This window comes from Canis aureus, chromosome 21 (assembly GCF_053574225.1).
Source record: "Canis aureus isolate CA01 chromosome 21, VMU_Caureus_v.1.0, whole genome shotgun sequence".
NCBI lineage: Eukaryota > Metazoa > Chordata > Mammalia > Carnivora > Canidae > Canis > Canis aureus.
Window position 1 is genome coordinate 4,987,758 of NC_135631.1, and position 26,925 is coordinate 5,014,682.

The following is a 26,925-nucleotide window of genomic DNA, read 5'->3' on the forward strand; positions in this document are numbered from 1 at the left end:
ACCTAAACTAATAAGGTCCATTTCTTGCTCACACAAAGACAGCTATGGTACAGGCAAACCTTCAGGGCAGCTCCCCCCAGGTGGCTCAGCATGTATCTCCACATCAACATGGGTTTCTGCTTGCTGCAGCAGTGGGAAGAAAGCACTGTAGAGTCTCATGCTGTCTAGTAAATAATTCTGCACACATCACTTCTGCTCGCATTTCACTGGCCAAAGCAAGTCAGATAGCCTCATTTAATTTCAAAAGGCAGCTTACTGCAACGCTCAAGATGAGAGGTAGAGCAGAAATATCGACAGCATCAGTGACCACAGCCCCACTGTGCACAAGCTGTGAGCTTTTGTGGCAGACAGATCTTAAGGTGGCCCAGGGTCCCCACTTCAGGTGTTCACACATTTGTGTAATTCCTTCTCCTTGAGTATAGGTAGGATCTGTGACTTGCTTCTAACCAACAGAATATGACAAAGGTGACAGGATGTATGTGATGATGTGGCCATGACTATATTACATAAGACTAATGCTGCTCTTGTGAGGAGACACTCTCTCACTGGCTTTTAGGAAGCAAGTGGCCATGGTGGGAAGACCCACATAGCAAGGAACTGAAAGTGCTCTCTGGCTGACAATCGAGGCCCTCAGTCCTGCTGCTCAGAGAAAACTAAATGCTGCCAACAACCACATGAGTTTGAAGATGAAGCCCTCTCCAGTTGAGTCTCAGATGAGACCACAGCCCCAACCAAAACTTCCATCGCAGCTTTGTTGAGATCGTGAAGCAGAGAACCCAGGTAAGCCACGTCCAGTCTCCTGACCTACAGAAATTGAGACGATGTCTCAAGCTACTATATGTGTGATAATATTGTTATACGGTGATCAGTGATGGATAACTAACACAGCTCTGCCTGAGATCCCATGCTACCCTCACTCCCAGCTATCTCAGTCACCCTTCTGGTCTTGCTTTCAACCCCTTCAATTTCAAATCACTTCCCCTGGGAACCCCTCACCGAATCCCTGGGCTTGGCTAGTCCCCCTGTACACTCTCCTAGCCTGTCATACTTCTCTTTTGTCATAGTGGTAATTGTAACTAATTTTTTTAGTGTAACTAAGTGGCCATCTCTGAAGGGAGGAACTGTCACATTTATTCTTGTGTCCTAGTCTTAAGAGCACCAAAAAATCAGTGCCTGATACATAAAAAACTCAAAACTTTTCCAGATGATATTCACTACAGGCTGCATTTATACATATTTTTAGTGTAAATGATAATATACCCAACAGTTAAGGACTTGGTTAAATAAATTATGGCCCACCAATAAGACAGTATTCTGGAAGTCATAAGAAATCATTTAAGATAATTAATAACAGAAATGTTCTAAATTATTGCCAAGTTAAAAGCAAAAGTCAGCCAGTAGAGCATGCAATTCTTGATCTTAGGGCTGTGAGTTTGAGCTCATGTTGGAAGGGAGGGAGGGAGGGAGGGAGGGAGGGAGGGAGGAAGAAAGGAAGGAAGGAAGGAAGGAAGGAAGGAAGGAAGGAAGGAAGGAAGGAAGGAAGGAAGGAAGGAAGGAAGGAAGAGTAGAACAAAATGGTATTCAGAGAATGACCCCAATTTGTTTTAAGAAGTCTTATATATATAGGGGTGCCTGGGTGGCTCAGTAGGTTAATTGTCCAACTCTTGATTTTGACTCAGCTCATATTCTCAGAGTTGTGAGATTGAGCCCTGCAACAGGCTCTGCATTGGACATGGAGCCTGTTTAAATTTCTCTCTCTCTCTCCCCCTTTCCCCCAATCCTCTGCTTGTGTGCACTCTTAAGGGGAAAAAAAGGTATTATATATAAATACACATACAAAGAAACACAGTAGAAAAAACGTACACCAAATATTGGCAAGTGTTTCATCTGGTTGGTGGGATTACAGGAGGTTTTTAGTTCTTTTTTAAAAAGATTTTATTTATTTATTCATGAGACACAGGCAGAGGGAGAAGCAGGCCCCATACAGGGAGGAGGTTTTTAGTTATGTTTTTCTATGCTTTCCTTTTTTTTTTTTTTTAGATTTTATTTATTTATTCATGAGAGACACAGAGAGAGAGAGAGAGAGAGAGAGAGAGAGGCAGAGACACAGGCAGAGGGAGAAGCAGGCTCCAAGCAGGGAACCCGACGTGGGACTCGATCCCGGAGCTCCGGGATCATGCCCCGAGCCAAAGACAGACACTCAACCACTGAGCCACCCGGGCATCCTGTTTTTCTATGCTTTCCAAATCTCAGTGTAAAGTGAAGTGCCTAGCACCTAACAGATGCTCAGTAAATGTGAATCCCATTCCTGCCCCATCTCCTCCTCTCTGAGAAGACAGGAATCCTTGATGTTCTGGATAATGAGGAAAACAAAGGCCAGGGACTTCCCAAAGACCTCCCCCAACTTGGGCAGGTACCTACTGAAGCTTTGCTTCTTCTGTGGGTCTGTGGCCATGAACTCCATCATAGTTCATGTTCAGCCAACACCTGACCCAGAATAAGGATCAGCTTAGTAGCAGGGGCTGAAGTACCCCTGGGATCTGAGGTGCTTTGTGCAGTAACTCTGCTTGGGGCTGTGACCTAGTACCTACAGCAGTCTGTTTCTGTTGAGGTGATAAGTCCCAAAAAGGTAAGAGATATTTCTTTTTTTTTTTTTTTTTAATTTTTATTATTATTATTTTATTTATGATAGTCACAGAGAGAGAGAGAGAGGCAGAGACACAGGCAGAGGGAGAAGCAGGCTCCATGCACCGGGAGCCCGACGTGGGATTCGATCCTGGGTCTCCAGGATCGCGCCCTGGGCCAAAGGCAGGCGCTAAACCGCTGCGCCACTCAGGGATCCTGGTAAGAGATATTTCTGATAGAGACACAAGCAACCTCTGATGCCTTTTTTTTTTTTTATTTAAGATTTTATTTATTCATTCATGAGAGACACAGAGAGAGAAGCAGAGACACAGGCAGAGGGAGAAGCAGGCTCCCTAAAGGAAGCCTGATGTGGGACTCGATCCTGAGTCTGCAGGATCACACCCTGAGCCAAAGGCAGACACTCAACCACTGAGCCACCCAGGCGTCCCACCTCTGCTGCTTCTGTACATCTAAGCCTGAGCATCCATGGCTTCCACCTGTTCTCTTACCTCTGAGGAGGAGGACAACACAGGGTTTCGCATCAGAAGGCTCCAACAAGTTTAAACAGCTCCAACTCCTACCTCTGCCACCAATTCAAAACTTGGGCAAGGTGCTCTGCTTGGCTAAGCATTGGATTATACAGTATGAGAAACAGCATGAAGACCAACTTCCTTAGGGCAGCTGATGTCTGTTCACATTGGCTGCCATCAGCACTGGTCCTTTTCCCTTCAGGTCCCAAGACAGAAGTCAAGAGCGGATGACAAAAGAAATGTTTATTTAAGTTTGATCTCTTGATACTGTCATACATATGAAAACATATAATTTAAAGTCAGGGATATAACAATCAGCTTGGTGTCACCTCCCTCCCACCCTTTTGGTACAGCTTTTCCAACTGGCCTCCATTCCAGCTACTCCCTTCAAAACCCTGGAGTGTGGGGGACAGGGTCACTTCTTGGCAGCTTCTGCCTGGGCTGCCAAATCTGCCTCTTTCTGGGCAGCCAGGAATGCGGCTCGCTCCTTCTGGAAAGCTGCTAGCTCTTCTGAACTGAGGCTGCAGGTGAGAAAAGGAGATAGTGAGTGGCCAGTCACTGCTGGGAAGCTCACAAGTGCCCACACCACTGTCTCAGAGCCCTTTCTCCCTCCTTGGACTCCCCAGCCTCCATACCTTTGCTACCCCACCTCTGTCTCTACCTATGATTCCCTCCTTAAAGCTCCACCAGTCCTTTTGAGGCCCCGGCTATACCCCAATCCAGATTAACTGCCCCTTCCTCTGTGCCCCCAAACACTTTGTACAAAGAAGTCGTCAGGCTATACACATGTGCCTCCCCCCAAGCAAGGGTCAGATCGACTCACTTCTGTACTTCTAGTCAAAGTGAAGATTTGAGAAAGTCAGGTCTATCCTTGTACCACGTTTAATCCCACTTCTCTTAGGAAACAAATGTTAGCCTCAGCATGAGATGTAACATCAGCAGCAAGAGGCCCATAAAGGGCCAAGCCCCGCCCTTGCTGTTGTCTGAGCCCTCAGATGATGTATGCCCTCCCATCCAACATCTCACTTCAGAGAAATAATTCCTGAGGTCATCCCAAACCCTAGGAGGGGGCTTCCTGTTGGCCTCAGGATCAAATATGAACTTCAGATAGATGGAAACAGCCTTCAGCCTTCCCAACTGGTCCATTTGTCTCACCTCTCTTCCTATTCCCCACTCTGCTTCTAGCACCATACGCCAGAGCACACTGCATTTATTTGCTTCACTTTTTCACCTCCTGTCCTTCACAGGGATCTTCCCACTTCTTGGAATGCTTGTCCCAGTCCTTGACCTCCTTTTCCAAGTCTCTGTGCAGATGTCACCTCCTCTGTGAAGTCCTCATTGACACACCAGGCAAAATTAGGAGCTCTACTCTTTCCTCAAGAACCTGCAGTTCCTTTTGTCAACAATGACCATCTAGCAGCCTAATGCTCCACTTACACATCTGCCTCCAGCTCTCAACTGTGAACTCCCTAGGAGTGGGGCCAAGCATGGCTATCTCATTGTTCCTCGCTGTATCTTTTTTTTTTTAAGATTTTATTTATTTATTCATGAAAGACAAAGAGAGAGAGAGAGAGAGAGAGAGAGGCAGAGACACAGGCAGAGGGAGAAGCAGGTTCCATGCAGGAGCCTGATGTGGGACTTGATACCGGGACTCCAGGATCACGCCCTGGGCCAAAGGCAGATGCTAAACCACTGAGCCACCCAGTGATTTCTTCCTCGCTGTATCTAACGTCCAGAAAAATGTCTGACACATAACAGGTACTTAATATTCATATTCCAAATGGATGAATAAGGCTGCCCACTCCCAAGAATCTAAGGTCCTTGACTCAGAAGCTGGTCCTCCCACTGTAATGGGCCCTCTTGGCTTTGCTCCAGAGTCAAGAACTTTCCAAGCCCTCCCCTCACATTGCACCTTCCCAAGACACTCACTCCTTCACCACACGAATGCCCAGGGAACGGGCAGAGCCAATGATGGAGCGAACCACAGAGGACAGGGGCACATCCTGCAGGGCGAAGGCCTCATCCTGAGCTTTAACTTGGGCAATCTCATACACATGCTTCAAGGTCACCAGGCCAGCCACCTCCTTCCCTGGGAGGAAGAAACAAGTAGACCTTGAGGTATCTCGGCTTCCTTCCAGAGCCCCCAAAATCCCAGGTACCCACCCTGACCCTTACCTGTTTGCCGGGCCCCCTTCTCAATCCCAGCAGCTGCTTTCAGGAAGTAGGAAACAGTGGGTTGTCCGATCTTGATTTCAAATGTCCTATCAGGCTTCATGGGGAAGAAAATACAGGAGAATATCTCTCTTATCTCCTCTAGGCCCTGCTGCCCCAGCCCAGAGAACTTTTAACTTCTGTTCCCCCTTCCCTTGACTCATCTTCCACTGGCGTCCATTTAACAGATCATGAAAACACGGGGAAAATAAATCTGCAGCTAACAGCTTTGTCACCTCTAGTCCAGGCTCAGCTCTGCTGTAGAAGCCCGAGTGAGATGGACAGGCAAAGGGAGGAAATGCAATATGGCAGGAAAGGCTCAGAAAAGATATGGTCTAGTCTCCACTGTGTAAATGGGGAAAGTGGGACTCGGTGATAGGAAGAGCCTCACCCAAAATTAAAAGCAGAGTAGCAACCCCAGTAACCAAGGGGAAGAAAAACAAATAGGATCATTAGGTGACGGGGATTAAGGAGTGCAATGAGCACCGCGTGTTGCATGGAACCGGTGAATCACTATATCATACACTCAAAGTTAATATAACACTGTATACCGGCTAACTGGAATAAAAATAAAAACTTAAAAGCCAAACAGGATCAAAGTCCCGACTGTGCACCTTCACAAAAATCTTGGTGGGCAAAGGAATGCCTTCTTTGATGTCCTTTGTCTTCTCGTTGAACTCCTTGCAGAACTGGTTGATGGAAACACCTCTCTGGGTGGGAAGCACGGACATTAGTGTGGGGACAAGGGGGCGGCTTCCTACCATACGGGAGATTCTATCCCTTTCCTCCTTCGTCTTCATCTCTTAAAGGTCCCATCCTCCTCTTATTAACCCAGATTCAACTAACACTTTACGCGCCAGAGGATCTGTATGCATCGTCCCTCTATCCTCCCAAGGGGCCGCTGACCAGGACGGAGGAAGCTTAGCCTCGAACAGGCCACGGAATGAACGCAAAGACCAAAAGCGTGTGGGCAGCAAAGCCGCGCTTTGACCTGAGGCCTCCGTGGCTCCCGAGCCCGCACCCTCCACCCGCTCCGGGTCCCAGTACTAGGTCCCACCCCACCACGCCTCCCGCTCCGGGTTCCAGCCGCGGGACCACCTGACCCAGGATGGGACCTAGCGGAGGCCCGGTCATGGCCTGGCCTGCCCGCACGATGGTCCGGATCACGCCGCCGGCCTCGGGCTTCCTGAGGGCCCGAGCGGCTCGGTTCAGCTTCGACATGACGCGGGGTTGCGGCCTCAGTTCAGCTCAGGATTACAGCAAAAGCGACGGCCACGGGCGCCGCCATCCTGAGTCAGAGGTCAAGGGTCCTCACGTTAGGTTTGGTCATATGACGCCAACAAAAAGCAGCGTTGTTTCGGCCTTTCTATTCTCCAACTAGTACGCCAAAGAGAGTAATATGAAGGATAAAAAAAACTTTTACCTCACGATCTGAAGATAAGGGAAGGCCTGAATGGTTCAGATACATGCATTCCTCCTGCAGAGCACATAGGCAGTACCTCGGACAGCTAAACTGGAGGAGGAGGAGGCCCTTAATGTTCGCACAGCATTGTGGGCATGGTAGTTTTGACCGCTTACGCAAATTTCGCACGTTGCTATGCTCTGGGGGGCCATCTGCTGGATGTGATTATAATCCTGGGGTTTGAAGGGAATTTAGAGCTCCTTCTCGGGCGTGAGCATCTCTAACTTTCCGAGCCTGTTTCGTCACCTGTTGTTGAAAGGCACTATGATTAAGAGTATAGACCCGGGAAGTAAGTACCCGGTTGTTCCTCTTGCTGGCTGTGAACTTGTTCAAATTACTTATGTTCACTTTCCTCCCCTGTACAAAGATTATAATATGTAGACATAGCTCTAGGGACTGTTGTGAAGATTGAGTTAGCAGTGTGTTAGGACAATGCCCGGCATCTAGTAAGCATGTGCTATTAACTGTACAACGAAGACAAAACCTTCACAGAGCTGTTGTGAGACTTATAAAAATAAGCCAGCATCTTATTATGCCTTTTTTTTTTTTTTTTTTTTGAGCACTTGCTATATCCAGGCATGGTGCCGAGCGCTTTAAGGGCATTATTATCTCATTTAGTCTTCACAATGGCATGAGGTAAATTCTTTTATTTTACCCTTTTGACAAACGAGAATGCTGACGCACAAAAAGGAGGTCAAAAACAACTACCCTGTGTTGACAAGGCTGGGAAACCAATATTGGTATTACCTGATTCTAGACCTTGTGCCATGTACCATGACTCTACATTGCCTCATCTAGTAAAAGGAGATAATCTGTGCTAAACCACACTGTAAACTGTCATATTTTTATTATGATTTTTTTGGACTTCCACTAATTAAATGTGATTATTCCTGCCTCTGAAGTTTCTCAAGTTCTTTATAATGCTCTATCTCATTAGCCTTAGCCAGGGTCTGGAATCAAGCTGGCTCCTGATTCACTAGTTGTAAAACATTGGGCAAAATAATTAAGTTTCCTGTGCTTTGGTTTACTCACTAGCAAAACGGGGCTAGCAATAGTACTAACCTCCCAGGAAATGAGTTAATTCAGGTAAATCACCTTGAAGAGAGCCCAGCTAGATATGATTTATCTCTGAGTGCCCCCACACTGCCCAGCCTTTATTTACACTTTTATTTTACAAATAAATACATAAATTCTTCCTAAATGAAGGAATCAGGAAACAGATTGGCATGGCAGGTGTTCTGGGAGCCTCAAAAGCAGCCTGGGACAAACTGGGCTCTGTTGTCAATTTTCACTTTATGTCAATGAAAGGATAGTCTTGATTGTCCCAGCTCTTACACATTTTGAGGAAGCAACTCCCTAGTCTAGTGTTGGAAATGTCAGAGCATTTTAGTGTTGAAAATGAGATGCAACAAGTGAGTGGGGAGTCAGATCATACAAGTCTTATCAGCCCTGTTAAGATGTGTGGCGATGCAGTAGAAATCATTGAAGAGTGTTAAGTAGTTGCATTTTGAAAGGTGACCTAGGCTTGGGTACGTAGAGGGATGAGAGGAGGGCAAGGATGGATGCAGGAAGACCCATTAGGCCAGGGCAGGAAACCTGTGGAGAGATGTTGGTGGCTTGGGACCAATTCAAGAGATACTTAGAAGATAGAAATATATTTTAGTCAGAAAATGCTTGTGCAATATATACTGTGTCCACCTTTATGAAAAGTCACTTATGTAAACTTCATTATAATCCTATAAAGTATAGGTCCTGTTATTATTCCTCACTTTATAGATTAGAAAACTGAATCCCAGAGAGGTCAAGTCACTTGTCCAAACTTATGCTACTAGGATGTGAATTTGAACCCAAACCTTTGGCTCTAGTGCCTTTACTAACCACTCCCTAGACTGCCTGGCCCATCAACAGAACTTAGTGTTTGATGGGTGATTTGTCCAGGGAGAGGGAGAAAGGCATCCATGGTGATGCTCTGGATTCTGGCATGGAGGCTTTGGGTAAATGAATGATAAAGTCTTTCACTTTCATTGTTGGGACATGGGAGCTGTAGGTGGGTGAAAGATTGTGAGTTGTGTCAGAGAGTATAGTGTAAGCCTTGACAGTTGGATTATCCTCTTTGTAATATCAGTGCCTGGCTTAAGCTTTGACTGAGGAGCATCCATTTCAAGGAGACATCCATTTCAGAGATGGCTATCTAAACACATTGTCAGCCACAACTCTAGATAAAAAGAGCCAGGTCACGGCCCCCTCTCCCACCTGAAATCCAAGGTGCTCCCCCTTCTCTCTCTCCCTCTGAGAACTGGCTGTGTGGCCCCAGGTGTGCCATGCAATTTCCAGGATATGTGAATAATAAATCTTTTTTTCTCCCCAAATTCCCTGATGGTTATTGCTGAAGGCATCTTGTATTTATATTACAAACCACAAGGTGGGGGTGCCTGGGTGGCTCAGTCAGTTAAGCGTCTGACTCTTGATTTCAGCTCAGGTCATGATCTCAGGGTCATGGAATCAAGCCCTGCTTTGGGCTCCACACTGGTGTGCGGTCTGCTTAGGATTCTCTCCCTTTCTCTCTGCTCCTCCCCACTCTTGCTCTCTCTCAACAACAACAACAACAACAACAACCCCACAAGGCCAGTCTAGCCACAATATTAGTTGTCAGTAGCTGAGACCAACACACAACAGGGGTGCCCATGGGCACCTAGCCATGGCCTGGTCTGGGAGAGAAGCCTGAGCTGCACACAGAAATGCTGGCATCTGTAGCATAGAGACTGATAGTCCTTGGGGTCAGGGCCAAGAGTGAGATCACCCAAGGAGGAAAGAAGAGAAGTCAGGATTTAAAGAGGGGAAAGGGATCCCTGGGTTGCTCAGTGGTTTGGCGCCTGCCTTTGGCCCAGGGCACGATCCTGGAGTCCTGGGATCGAGTCCCACATCAGGCTCCCGGCATGGAGCCTGCTTCTCCCTCCTCCTGTGTCTCTGCCTCTCTTTCTCTCTCTCTCTCTATGTCTATCATAAATAAATCTTAAAAAAAAATAAATAAAGAGGGGAAAGAGGGTAGCCTGGGTGGCTCAGTGGTTTAGCACCACCTTCAGTCCAGAGTGTGATCCTGGAGACCCAGGATCGAGTCCCACGTCAGGCTTCCTGCATGGAGCCTGTTTCTCCCTCTGCCTGTGTCTCTGCCTCTCTCTCTCTCTTCCTCTCTCTGTCATGAATAAATAAATCTTTTTTAAAAATAAAAAAATAAATAGGGGAAAGAAAAAAAGAGAGTGAGCAAAGGAAACCAAGAAGGAGCGGCTGCTCCTCCACAGAGGAGATGAAGCATCTGAAGCTGCAGGAGAACAGTTTGAGAAAAAGAAGTGAAGAAGTGGAAATCAAGCTAAAATTGAATCTATGCATAGCAGAAAATGAAAAAGCCTGGACAACGTATTATAAGTAGGGGGTTTTATACTGTGACTTCCAATGTACACATTATAGAAAGACTCACTGGGCTGTGAGGAGAAGCAAAGAGTGAATGTGGAGTGACAGGGAGGGAGACTTAGGAGGTCCCAGCTGCAAAACTTGCAGCCATCTCTCCAGGTGGATAGTGGACCTTAGAAAAGCAATGAAGGCCAGGAGTCTGTGGGTGCTAATCCCCTTCCCCAAAGAAGTGTAAGACCTTAGAAAGGGAGTAGCTGTGTAGTGATCAAGGCATGCTTGGCAGAAATGCCTGTGCCCTTGTGCAGCAGAAAGGTTCCCATGCTCTGAAGTGTAATGGGGAGAGAGAGCAGAGAAGCCACCAACCCCGGAGGCAAAAGCTGCCTAGACAGAGGCCTTCTTAGGATGGAGGTCCAGTTGGGCCATCTCATCAGGGACCCATGTGAACAGACAGCATTGAGTGCAGTTGTGTCCTCCTGGGGTAAGGGAAAGGAACTCCAAATTTCTACCAGTGGAAACAGAGATGAAGTTGAATCAGAGAAAGGTAAAATTCTGTATCTTATACATGGGAAGTATGAACTGAGATCTGTACCTGTGACACAAACCATGCTTAGCCCTGTTCCTGGTACCCTGAGAGCCCCCTGGAGCAGCATAGAAAGGCAAAGAAGGGGGAAGCAGAGGGAGAAGGAGTAAGCTGAGATCCTCCTTTCAACTTTTGATTGCAAATATAGGGTGTTAGGGGCTTAGAACCTCCTCCCTTAGCCTGCATGTTCTGTCTGTCCCACCTACTTATGTCCCTATAGCTCCCACCAATCCTGTCATCTCCTCTATGACTGCCAGAAAGCAGGGCTGACATCCTAACACACACATTTACCCCTAGCTGTGTGACTTGAGGCAAGTCCCTACAGTTATCTGGGCCTCAGTTTTCTTATCTGTGAAATAAGAATTACAAAGGTACCTACCTCACAGGCCTGTTGAGAGAATTTAACATCATTATGCAGGCAGGGTATTTAGCTCAGGCCTGGCTCAAGGCATATAGTAAGAACTCTATGAAAGCTAAGTACTAGTATTGTCAGTTCAGACTTTGTCTTTTCTTGGCTGGATACTCAGGGCAGCCTCCACTACGGCCTCTCTGCCTCCATTTCTTGCCCTTCCCAGGTATCCTCTCCAACTCAGCCAGTGCCAGGCCCTTATATAAAGCTTGTCAGTAACACCTACAGCTTCTTTTCCCAGACTGTGGGTCTTGGTCCATCTGAGATACTCATTAAGTTCAGCTTTCTGGGGTCTCCCTCCATGGCCCCAGGGGACCCTTCTTGGACTCATCACTCTACAAACTAAAGTCTAACCTTCATATGGGATTCAAGGCCCTAGACCTAGCACTTGCCACCTTCTCTAGCCTCATACTCCCTACCCCACCCTCTGACCAACCAGAGAGTGTACACTCCCCTGCTGTCCTGAAATCTCCTATGCCTCTCCATATGTAGATGAAAAGACCTGGACACTCTCTCCTCCTTTACTTTCTGACTCCCTCTGCTTCCCTATCTCTCAGGAAGATGCCTCTCATGCACTGAATTCTCTCCTTTCCAAAGTAATACCTTGAAGCTCTAACCCCCAGCACCTCAGAATATGACTGTGTTTGGAGATGGGGCCCTTTTAAGAGGTAAGTGAGTTAAAATGGGGCTACTAGGTCAGGCTTTCAACAATCTGAATGATGTCCTTATAAGAGGAGATCAGGACACAGACATGCACAGAGGAAAGATCACGTGGGGACACAGCAAGAAGGTGGCTATCTGTAAGCCAAGAAGAGAGGCCTCCAAAGAAATCAGGCCTGCAAACACCTTGATCTTAGACAATACTTTTTAAAAACTAGCATTGTGGCCCATCAGTGGGTTATTAAATTGATTTTGTGAGTTCAACTAACATTTTAAATAACATAGAATGGAACAGAATAGAAAATTGCTGAGTACATCCCATGGAGTAAATGCATGTATTGTCTCATAACACTGGTGTTTCCCTTGTGTGCCTGTGTTTGCATTGGACCACAATAATAATGTATTTCTTACTGATGCTCATGGGCAAAAAAAGAAAAAGAAAAAAGAAAGGAAAAGACAGGAAAAAGAAAAGAAAACCTCTGTAGCTTCAGCAAGAACAAGTCCCTGCCTGTTCAAATTGCAGACTGTAAGGGTGTGGTTGAATCAGCTCATCTTATTTTAAACATTTTTATTATAAAATACCATAAACAAACAAACAGCCTGTACAAAATGAATGTACAGCTTAGCTATTATAAAATAAATACCCAAGTGAGTACCACTCAGTTAAGGGACTGAACAGCACCATGGACAGCACCCCAATGCTCTCCCCTCCCCACTCTGGCATGTGCTCCTTCTCAATTATGGCCACTTTCCTAATTTTTGTGCTACTGACTTTCTTGACTTTCTTTATTTTTAACATTTCATTTCTCTTTGCTTTACACCTAGGAGTGGAATTTCTGGCTCATGTGGTAACTCTATGTTTAATTGCTTGAGGCGCTGCTGGACTGGTTTCTTAAGCGGCTGCACCCATTTTACATTCCCACGAGCATTGTCTGAGGTGCCAAGTTCCCCGCATCCGGACAACGCCTGCCTGCTTTTGCCACCTTCTATGGGTCATCCTTTCTTGTTTCTTTGTATGAATTATAGGGTTTTTGTGGTGGTTGTTATTGGAATCCGAAGACTGTAATTAATATATTATAGCAACTCTGTACTTGTCTACCCCCTCCAGGGCTTGCTATTGTCGTTTGTCTTTTTAGTAACTGGCCAGGTTATTTTAGTGAACTCTATCTCCCCACCTCCCCTACTTTCCAGTCTAAATATAAAGCCTCTGTTTTGGTCCTCAAGAAGTGTAGCCTTGGGTATACCCAAGGGATGGGATGACAGTGGTTTGGGCAGGGCTCTCCTCGACTAACTCTTTCCCTGGCTACACCCAGCTGTTAAGCTCCACTCAATGCTAGCTGAGTCCTCTATTGTTTTCAACAATATCCTGGGACAGAAATTGTTCCATGAACTGATGCAATCAAATCTGATCTTTTTAAAGGAATAGGGTTTAGGGCACCTGGGTGGCTCAGTCAGTTAAGCGCATCTTTGGATCAGTTCATGATCCCACCATCCTGGTTCTGCGTTGGGCTCCCTGCTTAGCGGGGAGTGTGCTTCTCCCTCTGCCCCTCCTTGTTCCCTCCACTCCCGGCTTATGCTCGCTCTCTCTCTCTCAAGTAAATAAATAAAATCTTAAAAAAAATAAAGGAATAAGATTTACATCCCCAAATCTACCTGAGGATTCACTCTTTTCCCAGCTCCCATTCCCACTCACAACAGGGCTTCAAAGGCAGAATTCAGCATCTTAGCCCTTCCTTCTTCTCTCCAAATCTCTTAGCCCAGAGAGTTTCTTATTGTTTTTTCTTCAAATCTTTTTCTAAACTGTTTATGCCAGCCACTTGTCTTGAAACCAAGATAAAGAAATAAAGGTTGTATCTTGTTCCTTTCTTCCTTTCTTTGTTGCTCTTTTTTTTTTTTCCAATAGGGTCAAGATCTAGATTGAAGAGAGAGAAGGGAGGGGCTGAACAAAGGGATTTCAGAACAATACTGTAAATTCTTTTCCACCATAGGTAGATACTATTATTATTCCCATTTTATAAATAAGGAACAAAGTCTAGAGAGATTGAGAAGCTGGAGTTCTTGAGACAGGGCCAGAATTCAAGGCTGGAACTTGGGCACTTGTGTCTGTTGGTGGTGTCTCAACTCTTCCTTCTCCCACACCCAGACAATGCCGGGATCAGTCCCACCTCAGGCTTCGGGAGGCCACTTGTGGTCTGGCTGTGCTCATCATGCAGCTCTGGTCCCAGTGCTGTATACCGCTGGAGAAATCTCTGCCTCCTGCCGTATCCTGGAATCTCTCTCAGTCCTTTATTCTTGCAGTCTGGTGTCAGATAGTAGCACTGGAGTCCTGCTCAATCCTCAGCTACGTGCTTGCACCTGTGTGACCTGGGGCATGTATCTCTTCCCCCACCCCCATCGCCAGCTTCAGTTTCCTAAAATGTAAACTGGAGATTCTAACAGTTATTGAGCACATGTTCATTGAGGGTCTGCTCTGGCAGGCAATGCGCTGGAATTTGGGAATGCAAAGGGGAATGAGACTGTCCCACTGTCCCCATGTCCCAACGTGGCTTTGCGTACCTGGTATGGAGGTGGGCACACTGCAGGCATTCACGGATGGGAGCTCTCCTGTTGTGCAGGATTTGTATGATCTGCTGCTGACAGCCCAGCAGTCCAGCCTCCTCAAAGGTGGCCTCTCAGGGAGATTCTCTTTGATTAATGAGTGCCTTTGTCCCTAAAGGATGTGCTGCTGGCTGCCTTCTTATTTCATTTGGCTGCTGGGGCCCCCAAACAGTTGGCAAAGCAGTTGGTATCTTAGACTATTTTTAGGTGGTGGAATTAGTGGGGTGTGTAGATATGGTGGGGCCTGGTGTGGGGGGTTGTCCAGGAGACAGAGAGCTTCACAAGCAGCACGATGGGGGTAGAGGAGAAAGGATGCTCTCTCTCAGGAATGTGTGGGCAAACCTTCATTTCTCCTTCATGACTGGGGCCAAAGGACACCTCCTCTATACAGCCTTCCTTGATTTCCTCAATAAATACTCTAAAGACTCGGGTTAATTGTCTACCCTCTGGGCTTCCCCCAGCTCTTGGCTATGATTCCAAACATACTGAGAAATAATGTGTTGAAGGGATCTTATCTGATGCATTTCTGGGTCTCTCCTGCTCTGCACCTCTGAATCCCATCCTGCCCTTCCTCATCCTAATAAGGTATAGAAAAGTTAAGAGTCAGATTTTGAAGTCACGCGGCTCAGATCTACGCTTGGTAAGATAACCACAACCAGGTTAGGTTGTACAACTCTGTTTTTTCACCTGTAAAATGGGTGATTATCGTGACTGCCTCCCAGAAATTAAAGGCCTCATTTTGCTCCAAGCACAGAGCATAGCATCTGGCACAGAATGACAGATCTCTTGCAAGCCCAGGGGCCTAAGGAGCTGCAAGCTCCTAAAGGTCTCCACCCACTTTGTGGCTTCTCGGGTGGTGTGAGTGCTAGTAGGAAGGAGGGAGGTGTTCCCGGTCACCCCGGGGCCCACAGCCGGCCAGAGTCGCTCAGCGAGAAAGAGGCCGAGTTTAACTGAAGAAAGGTCTGCAAGTCGTTCCAATTGCAGCAATTTTCCTCGTCCTCCCTGCTAACGGACACCCCCTTCCTCCGATCCCTCTAGTATTTTCCTTCTCTCGGTCCCGCCCCCACTTCTATCCTCCTCTAATTCCGCGGCTTCGCATTTGGGAGGCGGAGTCTCGGGCGGGAGGTAGAGAGTCCCCCGCCCAAGGTGGGGAAAGGCGCCTCCCGCCCAGTGAGAAGGCTCCGCCTTGCGGTGGGGGAGGGGGCGCCCGTGTCTCCGGGAGAACCCGGAAGTCCCCAGAAACGAGGGCGGAGTCTGGGGAGCCTGAACCCGGGGATGGGTCTCGCGGATACAGGGGAGTCCCCGAACCAGCGAAGACCCGCTAGGGAGTTCCTGGGACAGAGTGGTGGGCGGGGCCTCCCAGAGCATGAGGCGGGGTTAGATGGGGGCGTGGCCTCCCAAGAGGGGCGGGGCTCTGTCTACGGGAGCTAAGCTGCGCCGCAAGGGGCGGAGTCTGTGTGGGGCGGGGCTCCGCGGGGGCGGTCCTAACGGGGCGGGGCATCGGGATAGGGGCGGAGTCTGGTGGTTAGCGTTCGCCCCCTCCCTCGGCCCCGGGTGTCCCCGTGACGAGGCAGCGCGGAGCCGCCGCGGGCCGGGCCCATCCCGCCGCAGCGGCTCCGGGGCCGAGCAGGGCCGAGGCTCGAAAGGAGCGGCTCCGAGCGGGGCCGGGAGCGCGGCCAGGTGAGACCGCCGGGGCGGAGGGGGCGGGGGCTGTGCCGGGCGGGCCCCGGCGGACGCGGGGGGCGTGTTTGCGTGTCTGGGGGTGGCAGGGGGAGTGGGTCCGAGGGCGGCGCCGGCACTGGCGCTCGCGGGTCCCCGGTGGGGCCGGCGCCCGTTCGGGCATTGCCCGAGGGGCTCGGGGTGTGCGGGGCTGTGTGCGTGCGCGCGCGTGTTTGTGGCGAGGGGCCGCTGGGTGTGTATCTGCGTGTGCGCTGGGCCGTCATTGTGCCTGCCCCCGGCGCAGTCCCTCCTGCGCGGAGATGTTTTCCAAACAGGCTTCCTGCGGAGATGGGCTCTGCTGCAGCCCCAGCCAGAGGGGGGAGCGCCGCCCCCACAGGCCTCCAGAGACCAAGGCGGCCCTGGGACTGCAGACAGACACCTGAGGGAGGGAGGGGGCGCGCACCAGGGAGGGGTCCAGAGGCCTGCCCGCCGGGGGAGCCGAGCTGGGGAGACTGAGGCAGATGGATGGGGAGAGGAAGATGGCCAGACAGACGGAGATGCGGAAGAAGGTGGGAAGAGAGACGCTGAAAAGGACAGCCCAGGAGGACAGAGAGTCATTGAGAAAAAAAGACAGACAGAGGCCTAGACCTGCAAAGGGGCTGAATGATTAAGATGGATAGATAGATTCCAAAAACCCAACAGAAGGGTTACTCAGAGGCCCTGGGGGCCAAGAACCAAGCCTAGGAACTGAGTCTAAGATGAGGAATAAGGGTCCTCTAACTCCTGAGGTGTCCCTCTTTCAAGCACATCCCAGACTGGGGTCCTGACGAAAAAGAAGCCTCTGGCCCCCCCCATGTTGGTCCAGCCCTCTGGCCTCACCAAATATCCTGACCCTCTGAATGTGGGGGTTCCATCCCACCCGTTTCCCTTCCCTGGTATCCCAGCAACCCTGGGACAGTTTAAAGGAGGCAGAGGTGGAGCAGTTGCCATAGCAACAGAGGTAGTGAAAGGTCACTCTGGCCTAAGTGTCCCTGCAGCAGGCCTAAGCTGGCATGGGCGGGGGGAGGGGGGGGTTTGTTTGGGATGGGAGGTTGCAAAATGCTTTTTCTCCTCTCCCACTCCGCCCAGAATGGTGCTAGAAGGAAACCCTGAAGTGGGGTCTCCCCGAAACTCAGACCTCCGTCATCCAGGGAGCCAGGGCTCTTGTGTCCTCTCTTCTCCTGGTGAAGATGCACAGCCAGACCAGGAGCCCATCAAGTATGGGGAACTCATCGTCCTGGGGTGAGCAACCTTGGTCCAGGTGGGGCAGGGCACCAGGCACCCCTAGGGCAACCAGACCAAGGGCCCCAGTACTCCCCACCTATGATCTTCTGCTGTTTGTCCCCCCTCACCGCCCCAATGGAGAGACAGAGTTGACCAAACCCACCTCAATTCCTGTTATTTTGTCTTCCCGTTTTTTATAAATTACTGAGAAAACTCTAACTGCCCACCTAAGTTTCTGATCAGATAAAAAGTAGCACCATCTGCCTTTCATAAAGCACCTAGCATATGTAGTCTGGGGTGAAGAACTCTGGTTCTCCAGCAAAAATGCTTGGTTCAGATCCTGCCTCTGTGAGTTGCTTAACTTCCCTGTGCCTCCATTTTCCCATCTTACAAATAGGGATGATAATAATACTTTGGAGGGCTGTCAGAGGAATAAATGAGGTGATTCCTGTAACGCACGTAGACAGTGCCTGGCACAGATCAAGTGTTCTGGGAGGCAGGCCTGTGCCAAGCCCTTTCATGGACATTATTTCATTTCAATCTTCACAAAGATGCTGTGAGGAAGGAGGTGAGGAAACCGAGGCTCAGAGAGGGGAAGTGACTGGTCCAAGGGCACACAGCTGGTAAGTGGCAGGGCTGGGATTTGGACCCAGGTCTTTCTTACTCTAGCTCTAGTCTACTTTCACCAAGCCCCAACTGACTCTCATGCTACAGATGAGAAAACCAAGGCCAGGAGAGAGGAAGCGATGTGAGTTGGTGGCTGGGTAGACCTCATCCCTTCCTGGTCTCTGCCTGACCAGGATCCCTGAACCACCCACTTAGCTCTGCCTCCAGGCACAGATCACTCTTCTTCCTCCCCCATCCACACCTCCTGTTGGCCTCCCTCTCTGCCATCTGCCCAGAAGAAGATATTTGATAAGCTATGCTATCATTATGATTAATTAGAAATAATAATGGCTAATGTTTGCTGACGTGTACATGCCAAGTGCTTTTTCCTGATAATAATAAGTTAACATTTATCAAGGGCTTGCTGTATATGTATATCAAACTCTGTGCCAAGCATCTTTAAATGCTTTATCTCATTTAGTTCTCAAAATAAACCTGCAAGGTAGGTACTGATCAATTAGTACCCTTTTACAGACGTCATGTGTTAAGTGGAAGAGCCGGGATTTAAGCCAGGCCCATCTGAGTCCCGAGCCCATGTCCAGAATTGCCCCATGCCCCAAAAGTGGGAAAAACTTACAAGGGCAAAAGTGATTCTCCTCTTAGGGCTGCTTGCATGAGAAAAATAGCTGCTTGGTGTCCCAAAGAAGGACAGACTTTCCAGCTGAGGGCGAGGCCACTGATGAGGGAGAGTGCAGACCAAGGGTATAGGCCCTCTTGGCAGCTCTTTTTTCTCAGTAGAGCAGTGAAGCCCCACACTGGCTATAGAGCCACCTGAAGAGCACATTGAAAAGACCCACTGACAGTCCCATCCCAATCAGAATCTCCATGGGTGGAGCCAGGGAATCTATATTTTAACAAGCTCATGGAGAAGATTCTGATTCAAGTGGTCTTTGTCTGTATTTGGCAGTTCTTCATCCTGGCACTCCCTGCTCCAAAATCTTCCATGGCTCCTTCGTCTCATAGAACAAAGCCTAGACTCCTAAGCTTGGTGTTCAGGGTCCTTCCACCAGCTTCATCCTCCTCTACATCAGTTCACCACCCACATCACCACTCCTTGATCTCACCAAACCCTGCCAGCCTCAGGCCCTTCAACTGGGGCAAGCCTTCCCTCTAGAAGGGCTTCTGCAACAGAGGCCGGAGTCGGACAGACCCAAGTTCAAATCTCTGACTTTTTCACTTACTAGCCTGGGACCTCGGGCAGGTCATTTTACCTCCCTGAGCCTCAATTTTCCTCATCTGTAAAATGGGAAGAAAGATACCTGTCTGGCAGGACATTGCACAGATTCCATTAGGTAATTAATAACGTGAAGCCCCGGGAACATGGGAGCCTCCAGAACGTGGCAGTGATCAAGGCTGTGACTCACCTCATCTTTGCCTTCCACAATCACTCCCTCCGGAGAAGAGCTGGAAGGAAGGTAGACATTTGACATGTATGGATCTAGGGAGGTGGTGGCATTGCGGGTCTGCTTTCTCTTCCATTCTGGTTTCCAGTTGGACTTGTGGTGTCATAAATGATAGTTTTCTGTAAAGGTGAATGCTTTCCAGTTCAATGTCCAGGAAAGGTGTTCCCTTTCTTAGAAACCTGATCTGAGGCCAGAATTCCCTTCTCCTATCTCTGGGCCTGTGGTGTGTTTGATGCCCAGCTTCCTTGAAAAGCTCAGGACACCCCTTTCCTGCCACTGTGAGGATAGAACTGACCTGTGCTGTGCCTCGGGTACCACCCCCAGCAGCCAGGCAGGCAGGGCTCAGGTGGCCAGGAAACACTGCATAATTGAATGAAAAGCCTTCTGGAGATATTCCAGCCCTCACCCTACTCCCCAAAGGCACTGATTTGATAATAATAGAGGTCTTCTAGTTTCAGGTGTCTCTAGGGCTTGTTTATTAAGGTAGAGTCCGCCCAGAAGTTGGCAGTTCCTCAAAATCTCTCAGGGCCTCACTTTCTCTCTCTCTCTCTGCAACCCCCTCTTTTTAAACCCCTACATCCACAGCTACAATGGGTGTCTGGCAAGTGGGGACAAAGGCCGCCGGAGAAGCCGCCTGGCGCTGAGCCGCCGACCCCATGCCAACGGAGTGAAGCCAGATGTCATGCACCACATCTCCACACCACTCGTTTCCAAGGCAAGCAGCTTGTCCCAGAAGACCTGGACCAGGTCTTCGGCCTTCCCAGTCCTACCCACCCATAGCCCCACTGGAGCAGAGGAGCCCACTGTGTCTTCACACATTGCCTTAGGCTGTCAGGAAATGGTGCCGAGGGGAGATTCCTTATTGTGCACTACACATTACAGTTTGCAAAATGTGTTCATTGATGACCAGACCCCAACTATCGAATAGAAATGATCAGTATTGTGTAGGGGGCAGCCAAGGCCCAGGGAGGGGATGTGACAGTAACACAGCAATGGCAAAGGAAAAGCCCTTGGCTTCAGAGGATTTGGGTTAAGATACAAGCTCTCCTGTTTCCAGCTCTGTGACTTTAAGCCACTTTCTTCTGAGCTGCGGTTCCCTCAACTGTAAAATGGGAATGATAACTCTGCCACCTCCTTGAGGTGGCTGTAGGGATCAAATAAGGTAACCCGTATATGGTGCCAGCCACACAGTACATCCTCTGCAAGGGTAGAACTGCCCCTTCACTGGGGTTGGCCGGTGGGCCTTGAGTTCCAGCTTCTGGCTCAGAGGCTCGCACTTCTCCTGGCCACATGCCCTGGGAAGTGACTTCCCCTTTCTCCCCACCAGGCACTGAGTAACCGTGGCCAGCACAGCATCTCGTACACACTGTCCCGGAGCCACTCGGTCATAGTTGAATACACACATGACAGCGACACGGATATGTTCCAGGTATGTTCAGACCTCTCTGCAAGTCTCTTGGCCTCAGGGCCACCAGGCCTCAATGTAGCATTCTTGAGAATTCTAGGGTGAACTGGGAAGACTGAAGGCCCGGGTTGTTGCTTTGGGGGCACTCAGTGCAATCGACTACTCTTCAAATCAGGAGGTCCAATGAGTGCTGTTAACTTCCTGGAGTTACACAGCAAATCAGTGGTTATATCAAAACTTAAAATCCAAGACCAGGGGCACGTGGGTGGCTCAGTTGGTTGAGCATCTGCCTCCGGCTCAGGTCGTGATCCCAGGGTCCTGGGATGGAGCCCTGAGTTGGACTACCTGCTCATCAGGGAGCCTGCATCTTCCTCTCCCTCTCCCCCTCCCCTTGCTCATGCTCTCTCTATCTCAAATGAATAAATAAAATCTTAAAAAAAAACCCAAAAAAACAAAAAAACAAGACTAAACACCCAGGCCCCAGGAGGCCATAGAGCTTAAGGGTTCAGAGTGTGGTGTGAGAGTCATACTGCTTGGGTTATATCCCAGCTCCATCACTTACCAGCTGGGTGACTTTGGGCAAGAGTCACTTATGCTCTCTGGGTCTCAGTTTCCTTATCGGTACAGTGGGGCCCATAATGTACCCACTCCATGGAATTATTGAGAAGATTCGCTGAGATATAGCACGTGAAGCACTTAGCATGGTATCTAGTAAATACAGAAAATTCGCTATTTGCTGCTAATGTTTGACCACTCCCGGACTGGGTGTCACCTTTTCAGTAGTCTATCCAAAAAATCCCAACTCATTTTTATTGAGTGGGGGAGATAGAGAAGCCCCAGACCCAGTGACTAGATTTGGAGACTCCAGCTAAGATTCCAGAGGGCCTGGGAAGTTGGGATGGTACCACCCCTTCCTCATTGTTTGGTGACCTCTACATGCAGAGCAGCTGCTGGGAACCCTGGGAGGGAGAGAGCCTGTGGGATTGACCTGCACACATAAGCATCCCTGTGCTTGCCCTCCCCTTCTCACAGATCGGCCGTTCCACGGAGAACATGATCGATTTTGTGGTAACAGATACATCCCCTGGAGGAGGGGCTGCTGAGGGCCCCTCAGCCCAGAGTACCATCTCTCGCTATGCCTGCCGCATCCTCTGTGACCGCCGGCCACCCTATACTGCCCGCATCTATGCCGCTGGCTTTGATGCTTCCAGCAACATCTTCCTTGGAGTGAGTGAGCCCCCCAGGCAGGGACTGGCACTTCGTCTGAGAGTGAGCAGAGAGGTAGGGTAGGGAGGGGCAGCATCCTGGGCTGATAGACCAGCCAGCAGTCATCGTAACCATGACCTACGCTGGCGTTAGCAATGCCACTTAAAAATGAGCACAGTGAGGCTCTGAGAGTGCCATCACCTGAATGATGCCCATGGCCGTGCAGTGTCCATTCCAGTTCTCTCTGGGCCACCTCTGACCATGAGGGTAGAGGGGTAGCAGGCTGGGGGCCACTCGGGGATATGATGTGATTCCACATTTGGTCCCAGGAGCGGGCGGCCAAGTGGCGGACCCCTGACGGCCTGATGGACGGTTTAACCACCAATGGGGTCCTGGTGATGCACCCAGCAGGCGGCTTCTCTGAGGACTCAGCCCCGGGTGTCTGGAGGGAGATATCAGTCTGTGGGAACGTGTACACTCTGAGGGACAGCCGCTCTGCACAACAACGAGGGAAGCTGGTAGGTGGCCTGCTCCATCCCCACCCCCACCCCTCATCCTTCCCAGGTCCTTCCCATCTGATCTCCAGGCCTCCCACACAAGGGATCCTCAACAGGCTCCATCTGGGGGTCATGCACCACTTGCCCCACGGAGAGGGCCAGACCATATTCCCCAAAACACAGCCCACATACTGCCAGAGGTTTGTGCGGTGGTGTGTGGTGAGCAGACATAAACACACTGCGGTACCAAGTGGCTTTAGGGATGCTGGCAGCTTAAAAACATCACAGCCTCTTGTGAGGATGACACTTGGCCCATGTGTGAGCAGTTTATAGCCTAAAGTGTTGGCAGTCTATAATGTGTCTCTCACGTTCACACGGATTTAGTTTTATTATCCTCACTTAGCAGGAAAGGGCCCTTGGAGTAGTTCTGACAGAGGTGACAGTGAATGCTCCACATGGCACAGATCAGAGAACTAGTGTTAGGAACTCGAAGAGAATGCTAGAGAGAAGTAGGGGCCAGCCCGAGGTCATGTGGGCAAACTCCTCAAATGAGCCATGCAGAGCTTCTAGTGTACGAGCACATTGGGCAAGCAGATGGGAAATCTCAGGGAAGAGCATGGCTTATCTTTCCAGAGCATCAATACTACCAGGAGGTTTGGGGAAACATTATTTTTAAAACTATGCCCATGAATTTCACTAGCATTCACATGTTGAGTACCCCTCTGTTCTAGGTACCGTTCCAAGTGCTTACAATGATTGATTCATGAGAACCACTTGAGACAATGGGAAGTAACATCCATCTTGAGGATAAGGAAATTAAGACACAGAGAGGTTGAGTTACTCAACTAGGGATGCAGAATTAGTAAATGGTGAAGCTGGAATTCACACCCAGGAGGCAAGCTCTAGAGTCCTTGCTTTTAACCACAGCCATTAGGACAGCTGCTTTGGGCAGTGTTTGGTCCCCAGTGTTTCAGATAGAAGAGTTTACCACTTCTGCCTTTACATGAGAGCTTGGGTAAAACCTCATTTTGGTCCAGATCTCCTGATTTGACAGATGAAGTGACCAAGGCCCACATCCCACTGTGAGGGACAGTGCATACCTGGGACCATTGGCTTGCCTCCCATGTGGCTTCTCAGTCCCCCTGGCTCCTCTGCCCCCATCCTCCTCCCCCTCTGCCCCTACTCTCCTCTCCCCTCCCCTCTAGCCTGCCCCATTGGTCCAGGGTGTTCTCTCCAGGGAGGTTTGGTGGGATAGACAGGTGGCTTGGCTGGGGTGATAGCTGCCTAGGGGCCAGGGGTTTGGTGCCGTCTTGAGCAGTTAAGACCTTTCTGTGCCTCTGGCAGGTGGAAAATGAGTCCAATGTGCTACAGGACGGCTCCCTCATTGACCTGTGTGGGGCCACACTGCTGTGGCGCACGCCAGCAGGGCTGCTGAGGGCACCGACGCTGAAGCAGCTGGAGGCCCAGCGGCAGGAGGCGAATGCGGCACGGCCCCAGTGCCCTGTGGGCCTCAGCACTCTGGCCTTCCCCAGTCCGGCCCGTGGCCGCACGGCACCCGACAAGCAGCAGCCTTGGGTCTACGTCCGGTGTGGCCATGTCCACGGCTACCATGGCTGGGGCTGCAGGAGAGAGCGGGGCCCCCAGGAGCGCGAGTGTCCTCTCTGTCGCCTTGTGGGGCCCTACGTCCCTCTGTGGCTTGGCCAGGAGGCCGGCCTCTGTCTGGACCCTGGGCCACCAAGCCATGCCTTTGCACCCTGCGGCCATGTCTGTTCTGAGAAGACTGCCCGCTACTGGGCCCAGACACCACTGCCCCATGGCACCCATGCTTTCCATGCTGCCTGCCCTTTTTGTGGGGCCTGGCTCACTGGTGAGCATGGCTGTGTCCGCCTCATTTTCCAGGGGCCACTGGACTAGGCTCCCCCAGGCCCCGGCTGCCATGCCCACCTGCCCACCCAGGTCCCCCACCTCCTGCAGCCCAGAGGGAGCTCTGCATGTGGGACTTTACCTGCTGGCACATAGCCACACCAGATGGACACGTTGGATGGGCTGTGTTCCTTCCCTCTTGACCCTTGTCCCTGAAACCCCTACCCCAGTCAGAATGATGGGGCCCTTAGCACCAGCTCTGTCCTGGGCTGATGGAGGGAAGCCCACCCCTATGCCCTGGCCCTTCCTGGGGTGTCCCACATCATGCCGCCTACACTGTGTCCCTGGGGGAGTGAAGGGGCTATGGGTCCCTGACCCCCAGCTCAGGCTGGCTGTGCCCTGAGCCTGCCGACCTAGCTCCAGATACTCACCCTGCTGCTGCCCTGGGTTCTCTATAAACCTTGCTGCTCAGCTGCCCTCACAAACCCCACGTGTCCAGCATGCGTGCAGTGCCGCCAGCCCCTGCATGAGTGATGGGTGGGCAGCAGGCGGGGGCCGGCATCTGCTGATACCCACTATGGGCTGAACTCCATGCTAAGTGGGCTCTGGGGACACAGAGACAATCAGACCTGGTTCCCTGCCCAGTGGAATTCAGTGTAGGGGACAACAGATCAAATCACTGAATGACAACAGTTTCCTGTGTACCAGGATCAGAGACTCATCAGGGGCTGCGGAGCAGGTCTTGCAAACAGGCAGGAGAGGGAGAGAGGTTGGTGTGGGAACTCCCCACAAGAAGGGGAAGGTGCTTGGGCAGGAGATAGGCTGAGCACAGGTTCCAGTGTGAGGAAGCAGAGAAATGAGTGGCTAGAGCAAGAGGTTGGGGCTTCCTTGAGGTGGAAAATGCTGAATGGAGGCTCTGGAACCTCATTTGTGGACAGTGACGAGTGGAGAGAAGGGAGAGGACTGACGGTCCCAGAGTGCTGGCTGAGATAGAAGGGCTACTATTACCAAGTGCTCACCATGCCCTGTGCTGTGCTGCTGCTGCTGCTAATAACTATATGAATAGAGCACTAACCAAGAGGTTTTGCTATTTAATCCTCATAATTACCCAGGGATGGAGGTGTTCCCATTTCTGTTCTGGGGAGATTAAGGCACATGTGCCAAGTCACACAGCTAGAAAGTAGCCAAGCCAGGATTCAAATCTGAGATTGCCTGCCTGGCCTCACCCTGGCCTCCTCCATCACACTGTACTGCTTTTCTTGGATGGGGGTGGGAGGAATGGGGAGGGCAGCTCAGGGCACAGGAACAGCATGTGCAGATGTGTAGCAGGAAAATGCTCAAGGCCAAGGAGCCAGGTCTGGATGGGCAGAAAAGAGAAAGGACATTGGGCTGGGGCCTTAGTGGCCCTTGGTTGCCAAGGAGACCAAGTCAACTGGACCCTTACTCTTCTTGGCTAAGTGTCACCTCCCCCTGAGAGCCAAGGCAGGCTCAGTGTGCTACTGGGGTTGCTTTCAGACATTCTTGGGGGGAAGCAAGCTAGGGAGACTGGTAGATGGAGATTCTGGAGATAGAAAAATCTGAAAAAGAGGCTCTAAGTACAGGCCTGACCTGGGCATCATCCCCAGTTGAAAACAGCTGCCAGAGTCTTAGGGAGTACAAGTTTGGGGTGGGGGAAACCTGCCCCAGGTCACACAGCTGGTGGGGGCCACAGAGACCAGACCTGGTGCTCTGGAGAGGACAGAGGGTTCCTGCAGGTGGTAAAAAGGGGAAGTGATGAGATTCTTGCTCCAGGAGCAACACACTCCTGGAGCACTAGGGAAACAGAGATGGGGATGCTTGGGTGGATGTGCAACTCCTATACACACACACACACACCACTAGGAATCCAGCTCTACCCCATTGTTCTCGTTTCTGACCCTGTTGAGAACAAGGCAGGGGGTGTTCCGATTCCATTTCCAGTAGGGAAACTGTAGACCTTGGGAGGAGAGACAAGCAAAGAGCAGAGTATCATCCAGGGAGATCTTGGAGATAGTGGTAGAGGGTAAGACAGCCCTGATCTTGGCCCAGTTCTGCCCCTCTCTGGCTTTTGGAGCCTCAGTCTCCTTACCCATTAAATGGAAGAGCAATTCCTCTATCACCAGGTGGCTGTGAATGTATGAAGAGCATCTGTAACACAGTAGGTATTTAATGTTTCTTCCTCATCTACCCTTCCTGCATTTCCATGGAGAAGAACCAAGGCTAAGGATGCTCATGACTCCAGTGAGTGGACTTTGTATGATTGTGTGTGTGTGTGTGTGTGTGTGTGTGTGTCCGCGCGCGTGCACTGGGCCAAGTGGAGAGGACAGTGTGGTGGAAGGTCTCAGGAAGGCTAGACCTCAGTTCAGAGACACCTGAGGATAGCGTGGGTGGCCTTAGGGAAGTCAATGAACCTGTTAGCCTCAGTTTCTCCATCTCACAATGGGTAAAATGACATCCTATCT

General features: G+C 50.2%; 2 protein-coding genes across 5 annotated transcripts; one reads left to right on the top strand and one right to left on the bottom strand.

The window, feature by feature from the left end:
* Window positions 1–3,383: 3,383 nt before the first annotated feature.
* MRPL11 (mitochondrial ribosomal protein L11) lies at window positions 3,384–6,680 on the bottom strand. 2 transcript variants are annotated; one of them, XM_077862516.1, is made up of 5 exons: window positions 6,465–6,679; window positions 5,981–6,076; window positions 5,331–5,424; window positions 5,085–5,244; window positions 3,384–3,676 (listed from the first exon to the last, which is right to left on the bottom strand). In XM_077862516.1, the coding sequence occupies exons 1-5, from the start codon at window positions 6,585–6,587 to the stop codon at window positions 3,571–3,573; spliced, it is 579 nt and encodes a 192-aa protein (XP_077718642.1). In that variant the 5' UTR covers window positions 6,588–6,679; the 3' UTR covers window positions 3,384–3,570. The 2 variants fall into 2 exon arrangements, with proteins under 2 accessions (XP_077718642.1, XP_077718643.1); XM_077862517.1 differs by lacking the exon at window positions 5,981–6,076 and having other exon boundaries at window positions 6,465–6,680.
* Window positions 6,681–16,006: 9,326 nt separating this feature from the next.
* On the top strand, window positions 16,007–26,699 carry PELI3 (pellino E3 ubiquitin protein ligase family member 3). 3 transcript variants are annotated; one of them, XM_077862531.1, is made up of 8 exons: window positions 16,007–16,163; window positions 17,271–17,423; window positions 17,957–18,028; window positions 20,060–20,189; window positions 20,802–20,903; window positions 21,912–22,106; window positions 22,415–22,603; window positions 23,927–26,699. In XM_077862531.1, exons 2-8 carry the CDS (start codon window positions 17,272–17,274, stop codon window positions 24,494–24,496), a joined length of 1,410 nt encoding a protein of 469 aa, XP_077718657.1. In that variant the 5' UTR covers window positions 16,007–16,163; window position 17,271; the 3' UTR covers window positions 24,497–26,699. The 3 variants fall into 3 exon arrangements, with proteins under 3 accessions (XP_077718657.1, XP_077718658.1, XP_077718659.1); XM_077862532.1 differs by lacking the exon at window positions 17,957–18,028; XM_077862533.1 differs by lacking the exons at window positions 16,007–16,163; window positions 17,271–17,423; window positions 17,957–18,028 and adding an exon at window positions 19,077–19,486.
* The last annotated feature ends 226 nt before the right edge of the window (window positions 26,700–26,925 follow it).